General features: G+C 58.2%; 2 protein-coding genes across 2 annotated transcripts; both read right to left on the bottom strand.

Annotated features, from left to right (window-relative positions):
- Positions 1-1,744: 1,744 nt before the first annotated feature.
- On the bottom strand, positions 1,745-5,289 carry LOC143693871 (uncharacterized). The gene is made up of 8 exons (XM_077176630.1): positions 5,167-5,289; positions 4,713-4,961; positions 3,488-3,664; positions 3,317-3,323; positions 2,935-3,218; positions 2,579-2,681; positions 2,263-2,319; positions 1,745-1,940 (listed from the first exon to the last, which is right to left on the bottom strand). The coding sequence occupies exons 1-8, from the start codon at positions 5,287-5,289 to the stop codon at positions 1,753-1,755; spliced, it is 1,188 nt and encodes a 395-aa protein (XP_077032745.1). The 3' UTR covers positions 1,745-1,752.
- A 3,266-nt stretch (positions 5,290-8,555) lies between these two features.
- Positions 8,556-12,825, bottom strand: LOC143693870 (uncharacterized). The gene is made up of 8 exons (XM_077176629.1): positions 12,703-12,825; positions 12,249-12,497; positions 11,024-11,200; positions 10,853-10,859; positions 10,471-10,754; positions 10,115-10,217; positions 9,799-9,855; positions 8,556-9,476 (listed from the first exon to the last, which is right to left on the bottom strand). Exons 1-8 carry the CDS (start codon positions 12,823-12,825, stop codon positions 9,289-9,291), a joined length of 1,188 nt encoding a protein of 395 aa, XP_077032744.1. The 3' UTR covers positions 8,556-9,288.
- Positions 12,826-21,327: the final 8,502 nt, after the last annotated feature.

Below are 21,327 nucleotides of genomic sequence, written 5' to 3'. Positions count from 1 at the left end.
GAAATCCATTGCCCCGAGTGTCTAACACAGCCCTGGACACACCACGACCCGCCAAGTGCTCGGGGAAGGACTCTCCATGGTGCCCGCACAGCCCAGCTCGGTGCCGGCCCTGGAGCAGAGCAGCGTCCAGCAAGCAAGAGGCAAATGCCTCTTGCCAAGAGTTCAAACACAGCAGATAGGGAAGATGGCATCAATGTGTGCATAAAGGCCTTTGAATTCACAGCTCTCTGAGAGGCATTTGGGGCTCTTGGCTGGACAGAGATGATCCCTCTCTGTCCTGTGCTGAAAGGGGCGGGACACACCCTGCTGCTGGTGCTTGGCTTGGTCTCTGCAGGACCAGGCAGATGCCAAAGCTGCTCCTCACAGCCTTCTCCCTTCCCACGCCCCTCAGCCAAGTGCAAGGGGCCTCAAGGACAAAAGGGGGGCAGGGAGCCAAAGGGAGACAGCTGCACCTACCTCACTGGGGGCTCCTGGGGAAGCACTTTGCTTGAGAAGCAAGCCCCTCTCTTCCAAAGGCATTTCCCAAATGTGTCCATTTCCCCAAATATGTCCATTTCCCGGGCAACACCAACACACACTTAGGAAACCCTGGCAAGGCTGAATTACTTCTGCACCTTGTAGCAGAAGCACTGCAGCTCGAGCTCATCGTCCTTCTCCCGAGTCTCTTTCCTCGTGCCCCTTGTGGCGCGCAGCCCCTGGCCCCCTAGAAACAAGAGGTGTCCGCTGCCTGTTCAAGTGCCTGAACTCCTGCCTGCGCTCACGGCAGCAAAACCAGGCTGTTCCCAGCCAGGGAGCGGAGCCCAGTTCCCGCAGGAGGCTCTTGTGAGCCCCTTCCCCACTGTGCACGCAGCACTTTTGCCTGCCTGCCCAGAACGCTCTTGGCACAGCAGAGCCCAAGCTGGCTGGCTCTGGGCTCAGCACAGCCCAGACACAGGCGCAGGAAGACACAGCGGCTGTTTTGCAGCCGTGCCCCAGAGGGATGGGAAGGGGCCCCTGCCTCTGGTCTCACTTGGTTGGGTTTCTGACTGGGTCTGAGGCAGGGGCTGCCTGATTCCCCCCTTCTGGGGAGACCAGAGCTGCCGGAAGCGTGCCCAGCATCTAGGCGCTGCCTGACAGCGCTGCGGCCGCTGGGACGGTCGCGCTCCCGAGTCCCAGCCACTCCGCTGCCGCTGCTGCTTCTTTTGCTTTACGGCACACCCAAAGCTCACTGCTAGGCCACGGTGGTCTCTTGTCCTGCCCTCTTCCTGTCCCTGTGTAGGGATGGAGCATCGCTGTGCTTTCAGGAAGCTCTTGGTGGAAACTTCTGCCATTACAGGCTCCTTTGCCCTCGGTGGATGCCTGCACTGGAATCCTTCACGGCTGGGTTTGGAGTTGGCTCTTCTAAAACCCAGGGTCCTTTTCCCCTTCAGCGTGCTCAGCACGTCCTTTAACTCCATGCTGCTGTGCAGCTGGAGCAGCGGGACAGGGACCTTTGCAGCCTGAGCTGCCCTTGTTCCTCTCTGCCCGTGCACGGAACACAGCGGGGAGGAGAACGGCAGCAGGGCCCTGCGTGTCCCCGGGCTCAGGTTTTGCGCCGCTTCAACTCCACGGAGACGTGAGTAAAGTGAAAAACACAAGCAGTTTATTAAGGGAAAGCAAAGCGAAGGGGTGAGCTGGGAGGTAAAAAAGGGCATGGGCAGGGCCTGAGGGCTGCAGGGAAGGAGCTGCCAACAGGGAGAGAGATGGCAGGAGCTGCTGGAGCTTCGCACAGGCTCAGCTGAGAGCAGCCAGAGCTGTGCCTGGAGCTGCAGGCGGTCCCAACTGGAAATCATCGAAGGAGGCCGCTACAGGTACATCTGGTCCAGGAGACAAACGAAGTTCTGCAGATCTTCTTTCGAATTTCATCTGAATCCATGTGTTCATGGAGGATGGGCTCTCGTCTTCCCTGAGGGCTTGAAGAGCTGGAAGAGAGAGGAACAGAGCCACGGTCAGAAGCCAAATTGAGGGAATCCAAGGAAAGCCTCCTGCCAGGGCCATGCCGGCCGGCTCTCGCCATGGCCAGGAGGGAGCGGGAGACAAGGGCTTCGGGCAGAAGGTGCTGGCCACGGATCCGCCACGTGTCCCCGAAAGGTCTCCGGGCTGTGCCCCCGCCGCCCCCGGTCCGCACAGGGAGCAGAGCCCTCGGCAGCCCGGTCAGGGATTGTAGCTGCGGGGCCGGGATTTGCAGCTGCTGCCCCCCCTCCCCCGGGCGGTACTCGCTGCCACGCGGCTGCCCTGACTCACCCTGACTGAGGACCTTGAGCTCCTCCTTCTGCCCCATCATGAGCACTCCGGCCACCCCTGTTAAGACAGAGCATGTGGCGGCGCCGGGCGGCACAGCTGCCCGACACGGGCGCTGCCAGCCCTGCGGCTGCACGCCCTCCTGCCGGGCAGAGCTCGTGCCGGGCCCCTGCCGCACGCTGCCGGCCGAGGGCACGGCTGCGGGAGGGTGGCGGCAGCGCCCAGGGCGGGCGGGGCTGCAGCGGCCCGGACGCGGCTCCCGCTGCCGGGGCAGCGGCCGGGCCGGGAGGCGGGGAGGGGCGCCGGGCTGCTGGCTCACCGAGGAACCTGACGGCCGCCTCTCGTAGGGGCCTCTGTGGGCTCCGCAGGTGCGGCAGGGCCCAGCGCAGGTGCTCGGCCGCTCGGCTCTCGTCCTGCAGCAGCTGCGGGGAGAGGCGGCAGGGAAGGCTCGGAGCGGGCTCTGCCCCTCGGCCGGGCGCTCCCTGCGCCCGGCACCGGCCGAGCCGGCGCGCACGGCCCAGGGCAGCGAGCAGCGTGGGGGATGCAGGCTGGCGGGCCCGGCGGCGGCGGCGGCGGCGGGCAGGGGCGCAGCTGCCAGCCCCCCGCACTGAGCACCGGGGGCAGGGGGGGCTTCTCCAGTCCAGCCTGCGGCTGGGGCTCCCGGGCTGTCCTTACCAGGCTCTCGGCGAACTTCATCCGCCGCTTCTTCCTCAGCGGCTCCTGGAGATCCCTCCTCCTCAGGAAGCGGGCGGCACAACGCAGGGCTTCGCGAGACGCCTGCAGAGCAGCAGAGAGCCGCAGGTGGCACCAGAGCCCAGGTGAGTCACACGGGAGCCGGCTCCCTGTGCCAAGGCCAGGGGAGGCTGGAGCCCGCGAGGCGCCGGGGCAGGAGGCGGCCGAGCCCCCGGCCAGGGATGCGGCAGCATCACACCAAACCTCACCTCGGCCACCTGCACGTCCTCGTGGTGCCAGCGCAAGAACAGAGGGAGCAGGCTCTGGCTCACAACTGTCGTGAGGGGATTTTCCCTCTCTCCCACTCCCAGCTCCAGCACCTTGCCGAAGAGCTGAATGGAGAGCAGCTGCACATGGCTGTTGTCCTGGAGGAAAGGAAAAGTCCTAAGCATCAACTACTCCAGGCCCACTGGGGCAAAGGCTCTAAAGTGCACAGGGCACAAAGTTTCCAGGCAGGCAGCGTCCAGTGCCCTTGGCTGGGGGCGCAGAGCCTTACCTTCTCAAAGTGTGGCAGCAGGGACTCAGCCAGCTTCAGGGCGGCGGTGCTGGGTATCTCGAGGTCTTTGTCCTGGAGCACATGCGTGAGCACAGAGAGGCTCATCCCGACCATCTCTGCATCTGGATGGGCCAGCAGCTCCACCAGGTGTTGATAGAGGCCTCGTATTCCTCCGGCCTGTGTGCAAGACCAGGCTGTGCTGTGAAGCCGTGACTGGCCGCAGCACCAACAGCTGCTTGGGGCACTCGGGCAGCTGAAGCGGGAGTCGGGAGAGCTGGCAGCAGCTGCCTCTGCTGCCAAAGCAGCCAGCCAAGCCCAAAGGTCTCCCTTCCCCAGCCCCACGCTGCCAGCGCGGCTTCAGCCACTGCCCCCTTCTCACCAGCGAGGGCTCCTTGCTGAGCACCACGAGGCCTCTGAGCTCCAGGCGCAGCCTGTCCCTGTGCTGGCTCGGCAGGTGCCGGGATAGCACCAACAGGGCACTGGGACCGTGTTTGCTCAGGTCCAGACACTCCAGGAGCTGAAAGGCACAGGACAGTGGCAGGGGAGCGGGCCGGCTCCAGGCAGCAGCAGCAGCGGGCGCGGGCAGCCTCCCAGGCGGCTGCAGCTACCAGAGGCCAGAGAGCTGAGAGGCAGCTCAGCCAGGCAGCGCGGGCCATCAGGCTCACCTCCACAAAGAACGCCAGGGCAGGCAGATGCCAGCGGGGCTGCTTCCTGATGAGCAGGCTGAGCAGGTGCGAGGCCATGTGGGGACACAAGGGGCTCAAGCCACAGCGCATCTCCCTGGCAGGGGAAAAAGGCACCAAGGCCCTGAGCCGGGCGTGCAGACCTCTCCCAGGAGTGACTCACAGAGGTCCCATCTTTCCCCAGCACTCCGCAAGGGGACATGGGCCCCTTGGGAGGCAGCTGCTGCTGGGCATCCTCCTCTCCCGGCCCTTTGCAGTCTGCTCGGCCCTCCCTCGGTGACGAGGCCCTCTCGCTTACAAGCCCCCGGGACTGTGTGGGGCACTCCGGGCACGGGGCACAAACGGTGGCGGTGGCGGCTGGGAGTAGGGGATCTCACCTGGCCAGCAGGCCCGCTGCATAGTGCTGGGTGTCGGCACAGAGCAGGGTGTCCCAGAGCTGCTTGTGCTCCAGAGCCAGCAGGTTCTTTCCAAAGCCCAGTCGCGAGAGCAGAGCCTTCATGGTCTGCACTGCAAACCTGTGTGCCAAGCCAAGGCCAGGTCACTCTGGGAGCACTGGCCCTGGCCGCAAGGGCGTGGGAAGGACAGGGCGACTGGCACCTGTTGGGCTCGCTGGGAAGGCCGTGTTCCTCCCGGCACGCTCTCCAGAAGCGCTGGGTCTCCACGTCCTCTGGCCTCTGCTCCGTGGTGGTGACAATTTGCAAAAGCAGAGCCACCAACAGGCGTGGAGAATGAAGGAGGATTGCGTAGTGCCACTCGGGCATGCTTGCAATCCTCCACAGCACCAGAGTTGCCTGCAAGAGACAAAGCGCCCCAAGGCAGCGCTCAGTGCCGAGGTGTCCATGAGGCAGGGCCGGGGGTTAGAGGCAGGGGAGCACCCGGCCTGCTGGCCCTAGCCCAGCTTTCAGCCCAGGCAGGGAGCTGGAGGGTGGGGAGAGCATGGAGAGCTTCTGAGAAGGTGACCTGGAGGGCCAGCCTAGGCCAGCTCCAGAAACTCACAGCCAGGGCAAGGACGGCCTCGTTGTCCCCGCTGCAGAGGAAGCCGCCGTACGGTGGCTGCTCCTCTATCACAGAGAGCAGAGCTGGAAGCACCTCCTCCACGGCTACCTCTGAGGTGCCCATGGCTCTCCATAGCAGCGCGGCGGCTCTGTGGGAGCAGAGCTGTGTGTCAGTACCGTGCCCCGTGCAGCTGCGTGGGGCCGGGAGGGAGCATGGCAGCAGGCTCAGGAAACAGAGGGGCCCGAGGGTGCCGGTGCTCTCCGCCCGTCTGGCAGACCCCGCCGGACAGGCTGTACAGGGCGAGGGGCCGTACGGGCCGGTGAGCACCGAGCTCTCGAGGCACTTGTGCCCCGTACCCGTCACACGTTGGGGCACAGCGCAGGAGGCTCATCACAACGTGGGCAGGGTGTTCTTCAGTGAGGCTGACAATGGCCATTTGCAGCCCGGCGTCCACAGACTCACGGGATGTGAGTCTCTGCAGGATGGCACTCACCACGGCTTGCACCTGGAGGAAGCGGCATGGGGAAGACTTGGAGTGCTGTCCAAGGGAGCAACTTGCCCAGCTTCCCCCAAGAAGTGCTCGCCTTCCCAGCCCACTGTGATGGGGCTGAGGGGGCCCAGCAGACATGGCTTGAGGGGCCACGTGATCCTGAGAGGCCTTCAGCCCTGGCCCCAGGCTGCTGCAGAGAATAAAAACCCTTCTGGAAAAACTCCAGAGTGGGTCCAGGACTCACAGTGAGCGTGGGCATGGCCTCAGTCTCTGGGATGCCCTGGGTGATGGTGTTGGTGGTGGCCATGCCCTCCGTGGGGGCCATGTCAGCCTCCTCCCAGCCCTCGTCGGTTTCCCAGTCAGAGCTGGCAGCCAGGTCAGAGGATGCAGTGCTGGAAGCAGCCTCTGCCCGCAGCTCGCTGGGCCTGGGGTCGGGCTCGGCCGTGCCCTCGGTCGCTGGACCGGGCTCGGCCGGGCCTTCGGGCGCGGTGCCGGGCTCGGCCGGGCCTTCGTGCTCGAGGCAGGGCTCGGCCAGGCCCTCGGGCGCAGGTCCGGGCTCAGCCGTGCCCACGGTCGCGGGACCGGGCTCGGCCGGGCCTTCGGGCGCGGTGCCGGGCTCGGCCGGGCCTTCGTGCTTGAGGCAGGGCTCGGCCAGGCCCTTGGGCGCGGGGCCGGGCTCGGCCGTGCCCTCGGGCGCGGGGCCGCTGGTCTTTGTGCGCCGAAGGCGCAGGAACCTCCGCAGTGTCTGCAACAGAAGGGAAGGGAGGGAAGAAGAGAGGGATGTTCCATGGTCTGCTCCAACGCGGGGCCCGGCTGAGCAGTGCCAGCAGGCCCGGCCCAGGTGGGGATGGCCGCAGGTACCTGCGCTGCTCTCCGGAAGCGGCCACGGGTGGGCTCCTGCTCTTGAGTCCGGTCCCTGGCTGCATCTGCCAAAGAGCGAGCACAGCCAGAGCTGAGGGGCTGCGGGAGAGGCTGGAGAACACAGCCCAGCCCTGCGCTCCCCAGGCAGGTACAGCCCCCCGGGTGCCCAGGGCATGGAGCATGGCCAACGGGGAGGCAGCCCCAGCCCCTGTCCCATCCTGTCCATGGGCGTGTCAACAGGGATGGGATGGGATGGGATGGGATGGGATGGGATGGGGCCCAGGCCGGCGGCAGGCACCGGCCCTGCGGCCCGGCTCTGCCACTCACCGTCCTGCAGCGGCTGCAACTGCTCCAGCTGTGCAGGCTGCTGCGCTGGGGCAGCTGCAGGGCCTTTGCTGTTCTTGCCCCGAAGCCCCTTGAACCGGCTGAGCAGTCTGCCCGCCATCCCGCTGTCTGACCTTGAGGGCACTTTCAAATGCCTCGGCCAAGGCCAGAGTCAGCGAATGCTGCAGTTGTGCCTTGCGGGCACCTGCAACAGAGGAGCCTCAGGAAGGCTAAAGGACAGCAAGTCCTGCACTCGAGGTCTCCTGTCACAATGACAGGAGACTCCTGGTGAACGATGGAGGTCACCAAGTCCCACGGCCTGGCCACGAGGGCACCGGCCGCAGGGATGGGAGATGACTCGGAAAAGCTCCGAGTCACCGAATCCCGAGGTCTGGCCGTGAGGCCAGCCACAGGAGGAACGCCTCGGAAATGCTCTGGGTCAGCAACCAACGAGCTGGCTGTGTGGGGACACCTCACAGCACCGCTCTGTCACCTCCTGTCCCGTCGCGTGCACCGAGCACTGTGGCGTGGCTGCACCGTGCCAGCCCCTATGTCAGCGTGTGTCACAAAGGGCTGCTCAGACACGCTGTCCCTTTCGGTTCCACGGTCACCCTGCTGCACCGTGTCACAAAGGGACATGCTTCCACGTGCCCCAGGGCCACCCCCTCCCCACCCTAGGTGCCCCCGCTTGGAAGAAATCCATTGCCCCGAGTGTCTAACACAGCCCTGGACACACCACGACCCGCCAAGTGCTCGGGGAAGGACTCTCCATGGTGCCCGCACAGCCCAGCTCGGTGCCGGCCCTGGAGCAGAGCAGCGTCCAGCAAGCAAGAGGCAAATGCCTCTTGCCAAGAGTTCAAACACAGCAGATAGGGAAGATGGCATCAATGTGTGCATAAAGGCCTTTGAATTCACAGCTCTCTGAGAGGCATTTGGGGCTCTTGGCTGGACAGAGATGATCCCTCTCTGTCCTGTGCTGAAAGGGGCGGGACACACCCTGCTGCTGGTGCTTGGCTTGGTCTCTGCAGGACCAGGCAGATGCCAAAGCTGCTCCTCACAGCCTTCTCCCTTCCCACGCCCCTCAGCCAAGTGCAAGGGGCCTCAAGGACAAAAGGGGGGCAGGGAGCCAAAGGGAGACAGCTGCACCTACCTCACTGGGGGCTCCTGGGGAAGCACTTTGCTTGAGAAGCAAGCCCCTCTCTTCCAAAGGCATTTCCCAAATGTGTCCATTTCCCCAAATATGTCCATTTCCCGGGCAACACCAACACACACTTAGGAAACCCTGGCAAGGCTGAATTACTTCTGCACCTTGTAGCAGAAGCACTGCAGCTCGAGCTCATCGTCCTTCTCCCGAGTCTCTTTCCTCGTGCCCCTTGTGGCGCGCAGCCCCTGGGCCCCCTAGAAACAAGAGGTGTCCGCTGCCTGTTCAAGTGCCTGAACTCCTGCCTGCGCTCACGGCAGCAAAACCAGGCTGTTCCCAGCCAGGGAGCGGAGCCCAGTTCCCGCAGGAGGCTCTTGTGAGCCCCTTCCCCACTGTGCACGCAGCACTTTTGCCTGCCTGCCCAGAACGCTCTTGGCACAGCAGAGCCCAAGCTGGCTGGCTCTGGGCTCAGCACAGCCCAGACACAGGCGCAGGAAGACACAGCGGCTGTTTTGCAGCCGTGCCCCAGAGGGATGGGAAGGGGCCCCTGCCTCTGGTCTCACTTGGTTGGGTTTCTGACTGGGTCTGAGGCAGGGGCTGCCTGATTCCCCCCTTCTGGGGAGACCAGAGCTGCCGGAAGCGTGCCCAGCATCTAGGCGCTGCCTGACAGCGCTGCGGCCGCTGGGACGGTCGCGCTCCCGAGTCCCAGCCACTCCGCTGCCGCTGCTGCTTCTTTTGCTTTACGGCACACCCAAAGCTCACTGCTAGGCCACGGTGGTCTCTTGTCCTGCCCTCTTCCTGTCCCTGTGTAGGGATGGAGCATCGCTGTGCTTTCAGGAAGCTCTTGGTGGAAACTTCTGCCATTACAGGCTCCTTTGCCCTCGGTGGATGCCTGCACTGGAATCCTTCACGGCTGGGTTTGGAGTTGGCTCTTCTAAAACCCAGGGTCCTTTTCCCCTTCAGCGTGCTCAGCACGTCCTTTAACTCCATGCTGCTGTGCAGCTGGAGCAGCGGGACAGGGACCTTTGCAGCCTGAGCTGCCCTTGTTCCTCTCTGCCCGTGCACGGAACACAGCGGGGAGGAGAACGGCAGCAGGGCCCTGCGTGTCCCCGGGCTCAGGTTTTGCGCCGCTTCAACTCCACGGAGACGTGAGTAAAGTGAAAAACACAAACAGTTTATTAAGGGAAAGCAAAGCGAAGGGGCGAGCTGGGAGGTAAAAAAGGGCATGGGCAGGGCCTGAGGGCTGCAGGGAAGGAGCTGCCAACAGGGAGAGGGATGGCAGGAGCTGCTGGAGCTTCGCACAGGCTCAGCTGAGAGCAGCCAGAGCCGTGCCTGGAGCTGCAGGCGGTCCCAACTGGAAATCATCGAAGGAGGCCGGTACAGGTACATCTGGTCCAGGAGACAAACGAAGTTCTGCAGATCTTCTTTCGAATTTCATCTGAATCCATGTGTTCATGGAGGATGGGCTCTCGTCTTCCCTGAGGGCTTGAAGAGCTGGAAGAGAGAGGAACAGAGCCACGGTCAGAAGCCAAATTGAGGGAATCCAAGGAAAGCCTCCTGCCAGGGCCATGCCGGCCGGCTCTCGCCATGGCCAGGAGGGAGCGGGAGACAAGGGCTTCGGGCAGAAGGTGCTGGCCACGGATCCGCCACGTGTCCCCGAAAGGTCTCCGGGCTGTGCCCCCGCCGCCCCCGGTCCGCACAGGGAGCAGAGCCCTCGGCAGCCCGGTCAGGGATTGTAGCTGCGGGGCCGGGATTTGCAGCTGCTGCCCCCCCTCCCCCGGGCGGTACTCGCTGCCACGCGGCTGCCCTGACTCACCCTGACTGAGGACCTTGAGCTCCTCCTTCTGCCCCATCATGAGCACTCCGGCCACCCCTGTTAAGACAGAGCATGTGGCGGCGCCGGGCGGCACAGCTGCCCGACACGGGCGCTGCCAGCCCTGCGGCCGCACGCCCTCCTGCCGGGCAGAGCTCGTGCCGGGCCCCTGCCGCACGCTGCCGGCCGAGGGCACGGCTGCGGGAGGGTGGCGGCAGCGCCCAGGGCGGGCGGGGCTGCAGCGGCCCGGGCGCGGCTCCCGCTGCCGGGGCAGCGGCCGGGCCGGGAGGCGGGGAGGGGCGCCGGGCTGCTGGCTCACCGAGGAACCTGACGGCCGCCTCTCGTAGGGGCCTCTGTGGGCTCCGCAGGTGCGGCAGGGCCCAGCGCAGGTGCTCGGCCGCTCGGCTCTCGTCCTGCAGCAGCTGCGGGGAGAGGCGGCAGGGAAGGCTCGGAGCGGGCTCTGCCCCTCGGCCGGGCGCTCCCTGCGCCCGGCACCGGCCGAGCCGGCGCGCACGGCCCAGGGCAGCGAGCAGCGTGGGGGATGCAGGCTGGCGGGCCCGGCGGCGGTGGCGGCGGCGGGCAGGGGCGCAGCTGCCAGCCCCCCGCACTGAGCACCGGGGGCAGGGGGGGCTTCTCCAGTCCAGCCTGCGGCTGGGGCTCCCGGGCTGTCCTTACCAGGCTCTCGGCGAACTTCATCCGCCGCTTCTTCCTCAGCGGCTCCTGGAGATCCCTCCTCCTCAGGAAGCGGGCGGCACAACGCAGGGCTTCGCGAGACGCCTGCAGAGCAGCAGAGAGCCGCAGGTGGCACCAGAGCCCAGGTGAGTCACACGGGAGCCGGCTCCCTGTGCCAAGGCCAGGGGAGGCTGGAGCCCGCGAGGCGCCGGGGCAGGAGGCGGCCGAGCCCCCGGCCAGGGATGCGGCAGCATCACACCAAACCTCACCTCGGCCACCTGCACGTCCTCGTGGTGCCAGCGCAAGAACAGAGGGAGCAGGCTCTGGCTCACAACTGTCGTGAGGGGATTTTCCCTCTCTCCCACTCCCAGCTCCAACACCTTGCCGAAGAGCTGAATGGAGAGCAGCTGCACATGGCTGTTGTCCTGGAGGAAAGGAAAAGTCCTAAGCATCAACTACTCCAGGCCCACTGGGGCAAAGGCTCTAAAGTGCACAGGGCACAAAGTTTCCAGGCAGGCAGCGTCCAGTGCCCTTGGCTGGGGGTGCAGAGCCTTACCTTCTCAAAGTGTGGCAGCAGGGACTCAGCCAGCTTCAGGGCGGCGGTGCTGGGTATCTCGAGGTCTTTGTCCTGGAGCACATGCGTGAGCACAGAGAGGCTCATCCCGACCATCTCTGCATCTGGATGGGCCAGCAGCTCCACCAGGTGTTGATAGAGGCCTCGTATTCCTCCGGCCTGTGTGCAAGACCAGGCTGTGCTGTGAAGCCGTGACTGGCCGCAGCACCAACAGCTGCTTGGGGCACTCGGGCAGCTGAAGCGGGAGTCGGGAGAGCTGGCAGCAGCTGCCTCTGCTGCCAAAGCAGCCAGCCAAGCCCAAAGGTCTCCCTTCCCCAGCCCCACGCTGCCAGCGCGGCTTCAGCCACTGCCCCCTTCTCACCAGCGAGGGCTCCTTGCTGAGCACCACGAGGCCTCTGAGCTCCAGGCGCAGCCTGTCCCTGTGCTGGCTCGGCAGGTGCCGGGATAGCACCAACAGGGCACTGGGACCGTGTTTGCTCAGGTCCAGACACTCCAGGAGCTGAAAGGCACAGGACAGTGGCAGGGGAGCGGGCCGGCTCCAGGCAGCAGCAGCAGCGGGCGCGGGCAGCCTCCCAGGCGGCTGCAGCTACCAGAGGCCAGAGAGCTGAGAGGCAGCTCAGCCAGGCAGCGCGGGCCATCAGGCTCACCTCCACAAAGAACGCCAGGGCAGGCAGATGCCAGCGGGGCTGCTTCCTGATGAGCAGGCTGAGCAGGTGCGAGGCCATGTGGGGACACAAGGGGCTCAAGCCACAGCGCATCTCCCTGGCAGGGGAAAAAGGCACCAAGGCCCTGAGCCGGGCGTGCAGACCTCTCCCAGGAGTGACTCACAGAGGTCCCATCTTTCCCCAGCACTCCGCAAGGGGACATGGGCCCCTTGGGAGGCAGCTGCTGCTGGGCATCCTCCTCTCCCGGCCCTTTGCAGTCTGCTCGGCCCTCCCTCGGTGACGAGGCCCTCTCGCTTACAAGCCCCCGGGACTGTGTGGGGCACTCCGGGCACGGGGCACAAACGGTGGCGGTGGCGGCTGGGAGTAGGGGATCTCACCTGGCCAGCAGGCCCGCTGCATAGTGCTGGGTGTCGGCACAGAGCAGGGTGTCCCAGAGCTGCTTGTGCTCCAGAGCCAGCAGGTTCTTTCCAAAGCCCAGTCGCGAGAGCAGAGCCTTCATGGTCTGCACTGCAAACCTGTGTGCCAAGCCAAGGCCAGGTCACTCTGGGAGCACTGGCCCTGGCCGCAAGGGCGTGGGAAGGACAGGGCGACTGGCACCTGTTGGGCTCGCTGGGAAGGCCGTGTTCCTCCCGGCACGCTCTCCAGAAGCGCTGGGTCTCCACGTCCTCTGGCCTCTGCTCCGTGGTGGTGACAATTTGCAAGAGCAGAGCCACCAACAGGCGTGGAGAATGAAGGAGGATTGCGTAGTGCCACTCGGGCATGCTTGCAATCCTCCACAGCACCAGAGTTGCCTGCAAGAGACAAAGCGCCCCAAGGCAGCGCTCAGTGCCGAGGTGTCCATGAGGCAGGGCCGGGGGTGAGAGGCAGGGGAGCACCCGGCCTGCTGGCCCTAGCCCAGCTTTCAGCCCAGGCAGGGAGCTGGAGGGTGGGGAGAGCATGGAGAGCTTCTGAGAAGGTGACCTGGAGGGCCAGCCTAGGCCAGCTCCAGAAACTCACAGCCAGGGCAAGGACGGCCTCGTTGTCCCCGCTGCAGAGGAAGCCGCCGTACGGTGGCTGCTCCTCTATCACAGAGAGCAGAGCTGGAAGCACCTCCTCCACGGCTACCTCTGAGGTGCCCATGGCTCTCCATAGCAGCGCGGCGGCTCTGTGGGAGCAGAGCTGTGTGTCAGTACCGTGCCCCGTGCAGCTGCGTGGGGCCGGGAGGGAGCATGGCAGCAGGCTCAGGAAACAGAGGGGCCCGAGGGTGCCGGTGCTCTCCGCCCGTCTGGCAGACCCCGCCGGACAGGCTGTACAGGGCGAGGGGCCGTACGGGCCGGTGAGCACCGAGCTCTCGAGGCACTTGTGCCCCGTACCCGTCACACGTTGGGGCACAGCGCAGGAGGCTCATCACAACGTGGGCAGGGTGTTCTTCAGTGAGGCTGACAATGGCCATTTGCAGCCCGGCGTCCACAGACTCACGGGATGTGAGTCTCTGCAGGATGGCACTCACCACGGCTTGCACCTGGAGGAAGCGGCATGGGGAAGACTTGGAGTGCTGTCCAAGGGAGCAACTTGCCCAGCTTCCCCCAAGAAGTGCTCGCCTTCCCAGCCCACTGTGATGGGGCTGAGGGGGCCCAGCAGACATGGCTTGAGGGGCCACGTGATCCTGAGAGGCCTTCAGCCCTGGCCCCAGGCTGCTGCAGAGAATAAAAACCCTTCTGGAAAAACTCCAGAGTGGGTCCAGGACTCACAGTGAGCGTGGGCATGGCCTCAGTCTCTGGGATGCCCTGGGTGATGGTGTTGGTGGTGGCCATGCCCTCCGTGGGGGCCATGTCAGCCTCCTCCCAGCCCTCGTCGGTTTCCCAGTCAGAGCTGGCGGCCAGGTCAGAGGATGCAGTGCTGGAAGCAGCCTCTGCCCGCAGCTCGCTGGGCCTGGGGTCGGGCTCGGCCGTGCCCTCGGTCGCTGGACCGGGCTCGGCCGGGCCTTCGGGCGCGGTGCCGGGCTCGGCCGGGCCTTCGTGCTCGAGGCAGGGCTCGGCCAGGCCCTTGGGCGCGGGGCCGGGCTCGGCCGTGCCCTCGGGTGCGGGGCCGCTGGTCTTTGTGCGCCGAAGGCGCAGGAACCTCCGCAGTGTCTGCAACAGAAGGGAAGGGAGGGAAGAAGAGAGGGATGTTCCATGGTCTGCTCCAACGCGGGGCCTGGCTGAGCAGTGCCAGCAGGCCCGGCCCAGGTGGGGATGGCCGCAGGTACCTGCGCTGCTCTCCGGAAGCGGCCACGGGTGGGCTCCTGCTCTTGAGTCCGGTCCCTGGCTGCATCTGCCAAAGAGCGAGCACAGCCAGAGCTGAGGGGCTGCGGGAGAGGCTGGAGAACACAGCCCAGCCCTGCGCTCCCCAGGCAGGTACAGCCCCCCGGGTGCCCAGGGCATGGAGCATGGCCAACGGGGAGGCAGCCCCAGCCCCTGTCCCATCCTGTCCATGGGCGTGTCAACAGGGATGGGATGGGATGGGATGGGATGGGATGGGATGGGATGGGATGGGATGGGATGGGATGGGATGGGATGGGATGGGATGGGATGGGATGGGATGGGATGGGATGGGGCCCAGGCCGGCGGCAGGCACCGGCCCTGCGGCCCGGCTCTGCCACTCACCGTCCTGCAGCGGCTGCAACTGCTCCGGCTGTGCATGCTGCTGCGCTGGGGCAGCTGCAGGGCCTTTGCTGTTCTTGCCCCGTAGCCCCTTGAACCGGCTGAGCAGTCTGCCCGCCATCCCGCTGTCTGACCTTGAGGGCACTTTCAAATGCCTCGGCCAAGGCCAGAGTCAGCGAATGCTGCAGTTGTGCCTTGCGGGCACCTGCAACAGAGGAGCCTCAGGAAGGCTACAGGACAGCAAGTCCTGCACTCGAGGTCTCCTGTCACAATGACAGGAGACTCCTGGTGAACGATGGAGGTCACCAAGTCCCACGGCCTGGCCACGAGGGCACCGGCCGCAGGGATGGGAGATGACTCGGAAAAGCTCCGAGTCACCGAATCCCGAGGTCTGGCCGTGAGGCCAGCCACAGGAGGAACGCCTCGGAAATGCTCTGGGTCAGCAACCAACGAGCTGGCTGTGTGGGGACACCTCACAGCACCGCTCTGTCACCTCCTGTCCCGTCGCGTGCACCGAGCACTGTGGCGTGGCTGCACCGTGCCAGCCCCTATGTCAGCGTGTGTCACAAAGGGCTGCTCAGACACGCTGTCCCTTTCGGTTCCACGGTCACCCTGCTGCACCGTGTCACAAAGGGACATGCTTCCACGTGCCCCAGGGCCACCCCCTCCCCACCCTAGGTGCCCCCGCTTGGAAGAAATCCATTGCCCCGAGTGTCTAACACAGCCCTGGACACACCACGACCCGCCAAGTGCTCAGGGAAGGACTCTCCACGGTGCCCGCACAGCCCAGCTCGGTGCCGGCCCTGGAGCAGAGCAGCTTCCAGCAAGCAAGAGGCAAATGCCTCTTGCCAAGAGTTCAAACACAGCAGATAGGGAAGATGGCATCAATGTGTGCATAAAGGCCTTTGAATTCACAGCTCTCTGAGAGGCATTTTGCGGTCTCGGCTCTGTGGGAATTATAAAATTATAGGGTTATGGGAAAGCTGCAAATGGCAGGGTTCAGAGACAGTAGAATTGAGATTAGAGATAAGAAGCAGCCATTGGATAGGTCAGCAGAAAATTTTTTTAAATAGTAGAAAAGCAAGGGCAAAAAATAAGAATGGTCTTTGTATTATTCTTGTCTTGTATAACTTCGTAAGCTATAGAAATGTTTATCTGGCACGATATTAGGAAGTTTGAAGGTTAATAGTGGGACTTTGTGCATTGTGTTTTAAGTAGCTATTGTATTCGAAATTAGAAGCAATGTTTTAACGCAAGGTAGCTGTGCTTATTGTGGTTGGATTGAATTACTTTCAATATGCTTTTGCTTTGTGTGATTGGTCAAAAAACGTATAAAGTAAGTTGTAACATTAAGTTCTTTTTTGCTTCTTTGCATGTGATATGGTGGCATCTTCTCGTTGTCATAACTATGTAATATGACTGATGCTGAGAAATAAAACAGCTCAAGGCACATTCTACAGCAGTCCCATCCCATTTGTGATTTGTACATATACTTCCGGCTGGTGATAAGTAGTGCTCCTCTGTGAAGAACTTTGTTAGACTAGAAGACTAAAAACGAAGTTTGTAGACAGTTCAGTCACTAGTAGCCCAGGCTGTTAAAAAGATATATAGATCATCCTTTTTGTCGTCTGCACCTGATGTCCTTGTAAGTAATAAGTAGCGACTTAAGGGCTCTGAGGCAACGAAAGAGTAAATAATTTATCTAAAACAGAAGACATTTTTTACTAGCTTGAAAAAATTTTACAAGATAAAAGATGTTCAGACATTTCAAAACATGAACTAAAAGACTTATTAATCTGGGTAAAAGCGAATATTCAAAATATAGACTTGCAGTCTGCTTTTACCTTTGACTTTTAAGACCAGATAAACTAGAAAATTTATAATCTTTTCTCTCTCAAAAAGGAGGAGACTGTAGGCAAACTAATGCCTGTCTCCAGAGCTTTAATGGAGAGTTTTAAACAAAATGATCTTAATAGAAACTTTCTCAAATGCCGAAACAGATCACCTAGTTCTGAGACTTTAATTCCGAGTGGTGCTGGGCTGTTTTCCTCTTCTGAAGAGATCTCGAGTTTTGTTCAAGGTTCCTTTCCTTCTAATGCGTCCGAAGTTTCTCCAAGCAATGTAGACAGCACCCCAATCCCTGGGAAGAAGGAGTCAGATCAGCTTCCAGCTTTGGTTGTGTCCTCTGTTTCTTCCGAGATTCCCTGCGTCACTGATGCTGTGACAGGCCGTCCTCCCATTCCTCCACAGAATCATCCACCCCCAGAATGCCCAAGAAAGCGTTTGAAATTTTTGTCCAGTCCCTCAAAATCAGATATCGGCTTGGTCAGAAATTGATTCAGTTCTTTTTAGTATGCCTTTGTGCTTTTATGTCTCCCTTATTCTCATTAACTGTCAAGGTCTTCTAACTCATTCTAAGTGAAATAACTTTTGCTGACAGCACCTAAACAGTCTTTGGTAAGAAGCTAACAACATTGTTCATGTCATTAAGCAGATAGGTAGCAAAGCAATTACTTAAGTTCCCCAATGCTAACCTCCTGCCTGACCTATTCCAGCATTGGCGCCTGATGTTTCCCCTTTCACTAGTTGCTTAACTGCTCTTTTCTCAAGGCTGAACAGGCCCTGCTCCCTCAGCCTTTCCTCATAAGAGAGATATTCCTGTCCCTTAATCATCCTTGTTGCTTTCTGTTGGAACTGCTCCATGTCTCTTTTGTTCTGAGGAGCCCAGAACTGGGCACAGCACACCAGATGTGCCTCACCAGGGCTGAGTAGAGGGGCAGGATCACCTCCCTTGACCCACTGGCAATGCAGTTCCTAATGCCCCACAGAATTCCATTGGCCTTCTTGGCCACAAGGACACTTTGCTGGCTCATGGACAGCCTGTTGTCCACCAGGTCCCCCAGGTCCTTCTCCACAGAGCTGCTCCCCAGCAGGTTGGCCCCCAGCCTGTGCTCGTGCCTGGGGTTATTCCTGCCCAGCTGCAGGACCCTGCACTTGCCCTTGTTAAATTTCAGATGGTTGTTCTCTGCCCATCTCATTATGAGTCAATAATGATTGATCATTTAACCTTCACTGTGGCGTGGTAATCACCCAGTGTTCTGCAGTTTAGTTGGAATACAGTAAATTTTGCTCTTGCTAAGGAAATGTAGTCTTTTAATGGCTTTTGGAATAACATAAAGGGAGAAGCATAAAAAATAAAAGTGTTGAAAGTTCATAAACTTGCTTGCATGTATTTAATTTGATCTATGCTGAGATCAAAATATGGACAAACTTAGAAGAAAGATATACCTGTTTTTCACAGACAATGGAATAAAGAACAGTTGTGAAAAAAGATCCAGTTTTAGAATACACTTTAATTTGAACATGTTAAATTCCTTAATTCTTTTTAGGTGATAGTAGGTTAACACTTGACAGTGAAGCTCAGATCTATATCCCTGCTGTAATATGTCTCAGAGCAACATGCTTCAAAGAAGAATACCACGGCTTAAATGACAAAGCTAAGTGTAAACCAAGGACTATTGAAAGGAAATAAATAAAGAAAAAATATAAGCAGAAACCAAGAAAATATAAGAAGAGAATGAAAGGAATAAATTTCCTGCATATAAAAATAAAGAAATCAAATGAATATAAATAATCCACTACTGTAATTTACTTTTCATGCATTCAAGAAAACAACAAGTATATCTGTTCACTTTGAAATACAAGATTAGCTCCCACTCCTTGGCTTTTTAATAATTACAATTCTCTTTTCTTCCTGGTAAGGTATTGAAATAATATTCTTTCAAAGCTGAAAAAACATATGCCAATCATGAGCCATCAACTTAACAACCATGATTTTTGTCTGAAATATATTTTTTCGCCTCTATGCCACACCATTCATAGCATTACTAGCTATGTTATTTCCCTTTGTTCATTTATGCAATCGACATAAGTGAACAATCTAAGGCCATCAATTTCTCTCTTACAGATGTGATCAGTCAATATTCTGCCTTGCTTGTGAGAGTTTTTCACAAAGCTTCAGGAGTGAGGAGAATCTTCAAAACTAAGAAAATGCCATAAAAGCACATAATAATAAATAATAATACCAGAAAAAACAGCAGTAGTATTCAAAAATATAGCCCCTCAAAACACTTAAGAGTAATTTTCTTAAATTTACTGCATTTTAGTTTGGTATCATGCCATTTATTGTGTCGTAAATCTGTTTTCAATTTCTTGATTGACTGTGAAATTCTGAGTATAACGTCCATCAGCATAAATAAGCAGCTAGATACTAATTTTTTAAAGGTTATCCTACAAGAGAAATGAGGCCTGTAAATTTCTTGTCCATCTTTCTCACAAATCTAAGCTGTTATTCTTATTTCAGGTAAAGATATGATTTGGAGTGATTTTACACAGCTTGAAAAAGAATAAATAGTGCTGTGTTTGGTGAGGCTGAAATGATTGCTAATGCTCTGTAAAAGAAATAGGTAAAATTCTTAGACAAATTATCCATACTTAAGTTTTGTATTAGTACTTAAATAATGTAAATACACTATTTAGCAGTCCTTGATTAGCAACATTTATGTAGCAGATATCCCATTTTGTGACCCCAAAAAACCTATTGTTTTTCTCAGTGCAATCCACATTTCACTTTCAGAAAATTTACAGTTAAATGGAAGGGTCATCCTGGAATAATAGAGCTGGGCATTTAGCCTGCCTTATTAAAGGCTTTGATTCTGAATCACCTCCTGCCTGTAAACACATGCCAATATACAGGAGCAGGGACAGAACATATCATAGAACATGGTCTGGCTGCTAGCACATGTCATTTCTGCTGTGAACAGAAATGGTGAAGGTACAGCAGCATCAGCTTTCAGATGTGCAAAAGCATTTCTGGGACACAAATTACATGGACTTCAGAAACACACTCTGGGTGCTGCAGTGAGCTACAGCTAACATTCCTACTATTGTCACTGGACTAGCTGAATTTAAATGTTTCATTTTTTTCTGCTGACATATGTAGCAACCATAGCATTATCCAGGCATGTAGCTATAACATAGCTATAACCTAGTCCTGTGTAGTTTAACCCCAGCCAGTGACTAAGCACCATGCAGCCAACTTGCTCACTCCCTCACTAGTGGTATCAGAGAAAATCAGAAGAGTAAAATTGAGAAAGCTCTGGGTTGAGTTAAAGACAGTTTAGTAGGTAAAGCCATGCACACAAAAGAAAGCAATACTAGGAGTTCACTCACGGCTTCTAATGGGCAGGCAGGTGTTCAGCCATCTCCAGGAAAGCAAGGTTCCATCACAGATAGCAGAGCACAACAGGAGAAAGTCCTGCTTGTCAAGCCTGATATCCTTCTGCAACTGGGTAACCCACCTAGCTGATCTGGGAACTCCAGTAGATACAATCTTTTTGAATTTCAGCAAAGCTGTTGATGCTGTGTCTCACAGTGTCCTTGTGGACAGAATGTCCATCCCACAGCTGAATAACTGTGTTAGGCACTGGGTGAGCAACTGGCTCAAGGGTCTGGCACAGAGAGTTACAGGAAATGGGGTGACATCAGCTGGTGTCTGGTCACCAGTGGGGTCCCACAGGGCTCCATCCTCAGCCTGGCACTCCTCGACATCTTCATTGACAACTTGTTCATAGGACTCAAAGGAATACCAAGTAAGTTTGCTGATGACACTAAATTGGGAAGCACTGTTCACTCCCTCAAGGGCACAAGGGCCCTGCAGAGAGACCTGGACAAATTAGAGAGATGGGCAATCACCAACCTTGTGAAGCTTAACAAGGTCGAGTGCCGGATTCTGCACGCAGGATGGAGCAACCCTGGCTGTGTGTATAGAATGGGGAAGGAGAGGTTGAATATGGGTCAGCAGTACCCTTGCAAGGAGGGGCAACTGTGTCCTGGAGTGCATCAGGCACAGCATCACCAGTCAGGTAAAGGAGGGTATTGCCCTGCTCTGCTCCACACTGGTGCAGCCTCATCTTGAAAATTGTGTGCAGTTTAGGGTGTCACAGTATAAAAGACATTAAGCTATCAGAGAGAATCCAAATGAGAGTCATGATGATGGTGAGGGATCTGGAGGGGAAGCCGTATGATATTTGAGGTCACTTCTGTTCAGCCTGTAGGAGACTAAGGGCAGATGTCCTTGCAGTCTTCAACATCCTCATAAGGGAAGTGGAGGGGCAGGTACTGGTCTCTTTACTCTTGTGACCAGTGACAGGGCTCAAGCAAACAGCATGAAGCTGAGTCAGGGGAGTATTAGGTTAGGTACCAGGAAAAGGTTCTTCACCCAGAGAAATGGTTGGGCATTAGAACAGGCTCCCAGGAGTTGGACTTGGCTCCTGATGAGTTCCTTCTAACAACACATATTCTATGAAAACAAAAACGTAACAGTGAGTTGGGAAGACAAATGCCATCCCTCCATATGTTCCCCCCTTCTTCCCCTGTCTTTATATACTGAGCTTGACACCATATGGTGAGAAATATCCCTTTGGCTGGCTGAGTCAGCTGTCCCATCTGTGTCTTTTTGAATTTTCCATATATCTCCATGGGTATCAGTGTGGCAGTATGAAAAGCAGAAGAGACCTTGGCTCTGTGCAAGTGCTGCTCAGCAATAACAACACTGTTTTCAGCACAAATTAAAACCACAGCCCCATACTAGGCACTGTGAGAAAGTTAGCTCTACCCCAGCCAAAACCAGCACATCCTAGACAGAGGGCATTCTTGAGGAAATAAGGTATTAAGTTTTCAAAGAAACACTTCATTGAGAATGAAACTGATGAAATTATTACTAAAAAAGGTAATGTTATCAACAGAGTCCTGAAGAGATACATGTCTATTGCATTTTCTATCAGATATTTGCGATTTTCTAAAAATTAACTCAAGGCCTGCATACCCCTGATATGAAAGGTATCAATTCTTGAAGCTTCACTCTGTTTATTGCCGACATTACAGTAGTGACTTCAGTGACACTGAATACAGGACTTTGACTCAGCAGCCAGCACAAGGT

Source organism: Agelaius phoeniceus, chromosome 4, assembly GCF_051311805.1.
Source record: "Agelaius phoeniceus isolate bAgePho1 chromosome 4, bAgePho1.hap1, whole genome shotgun sequence".
Classification (NCBI taxonomy): Eukaryota; Metazoa; Chordata; class Aves; order Passeriformes; family Icteridae; genus Agelaius; species Agelaius phoeniceus.
The sequence above is the reverse complement of the archived record's forward strand: the minus strand, read 5'-3'. Positions and strand labels throughout refer to the sequence as shown.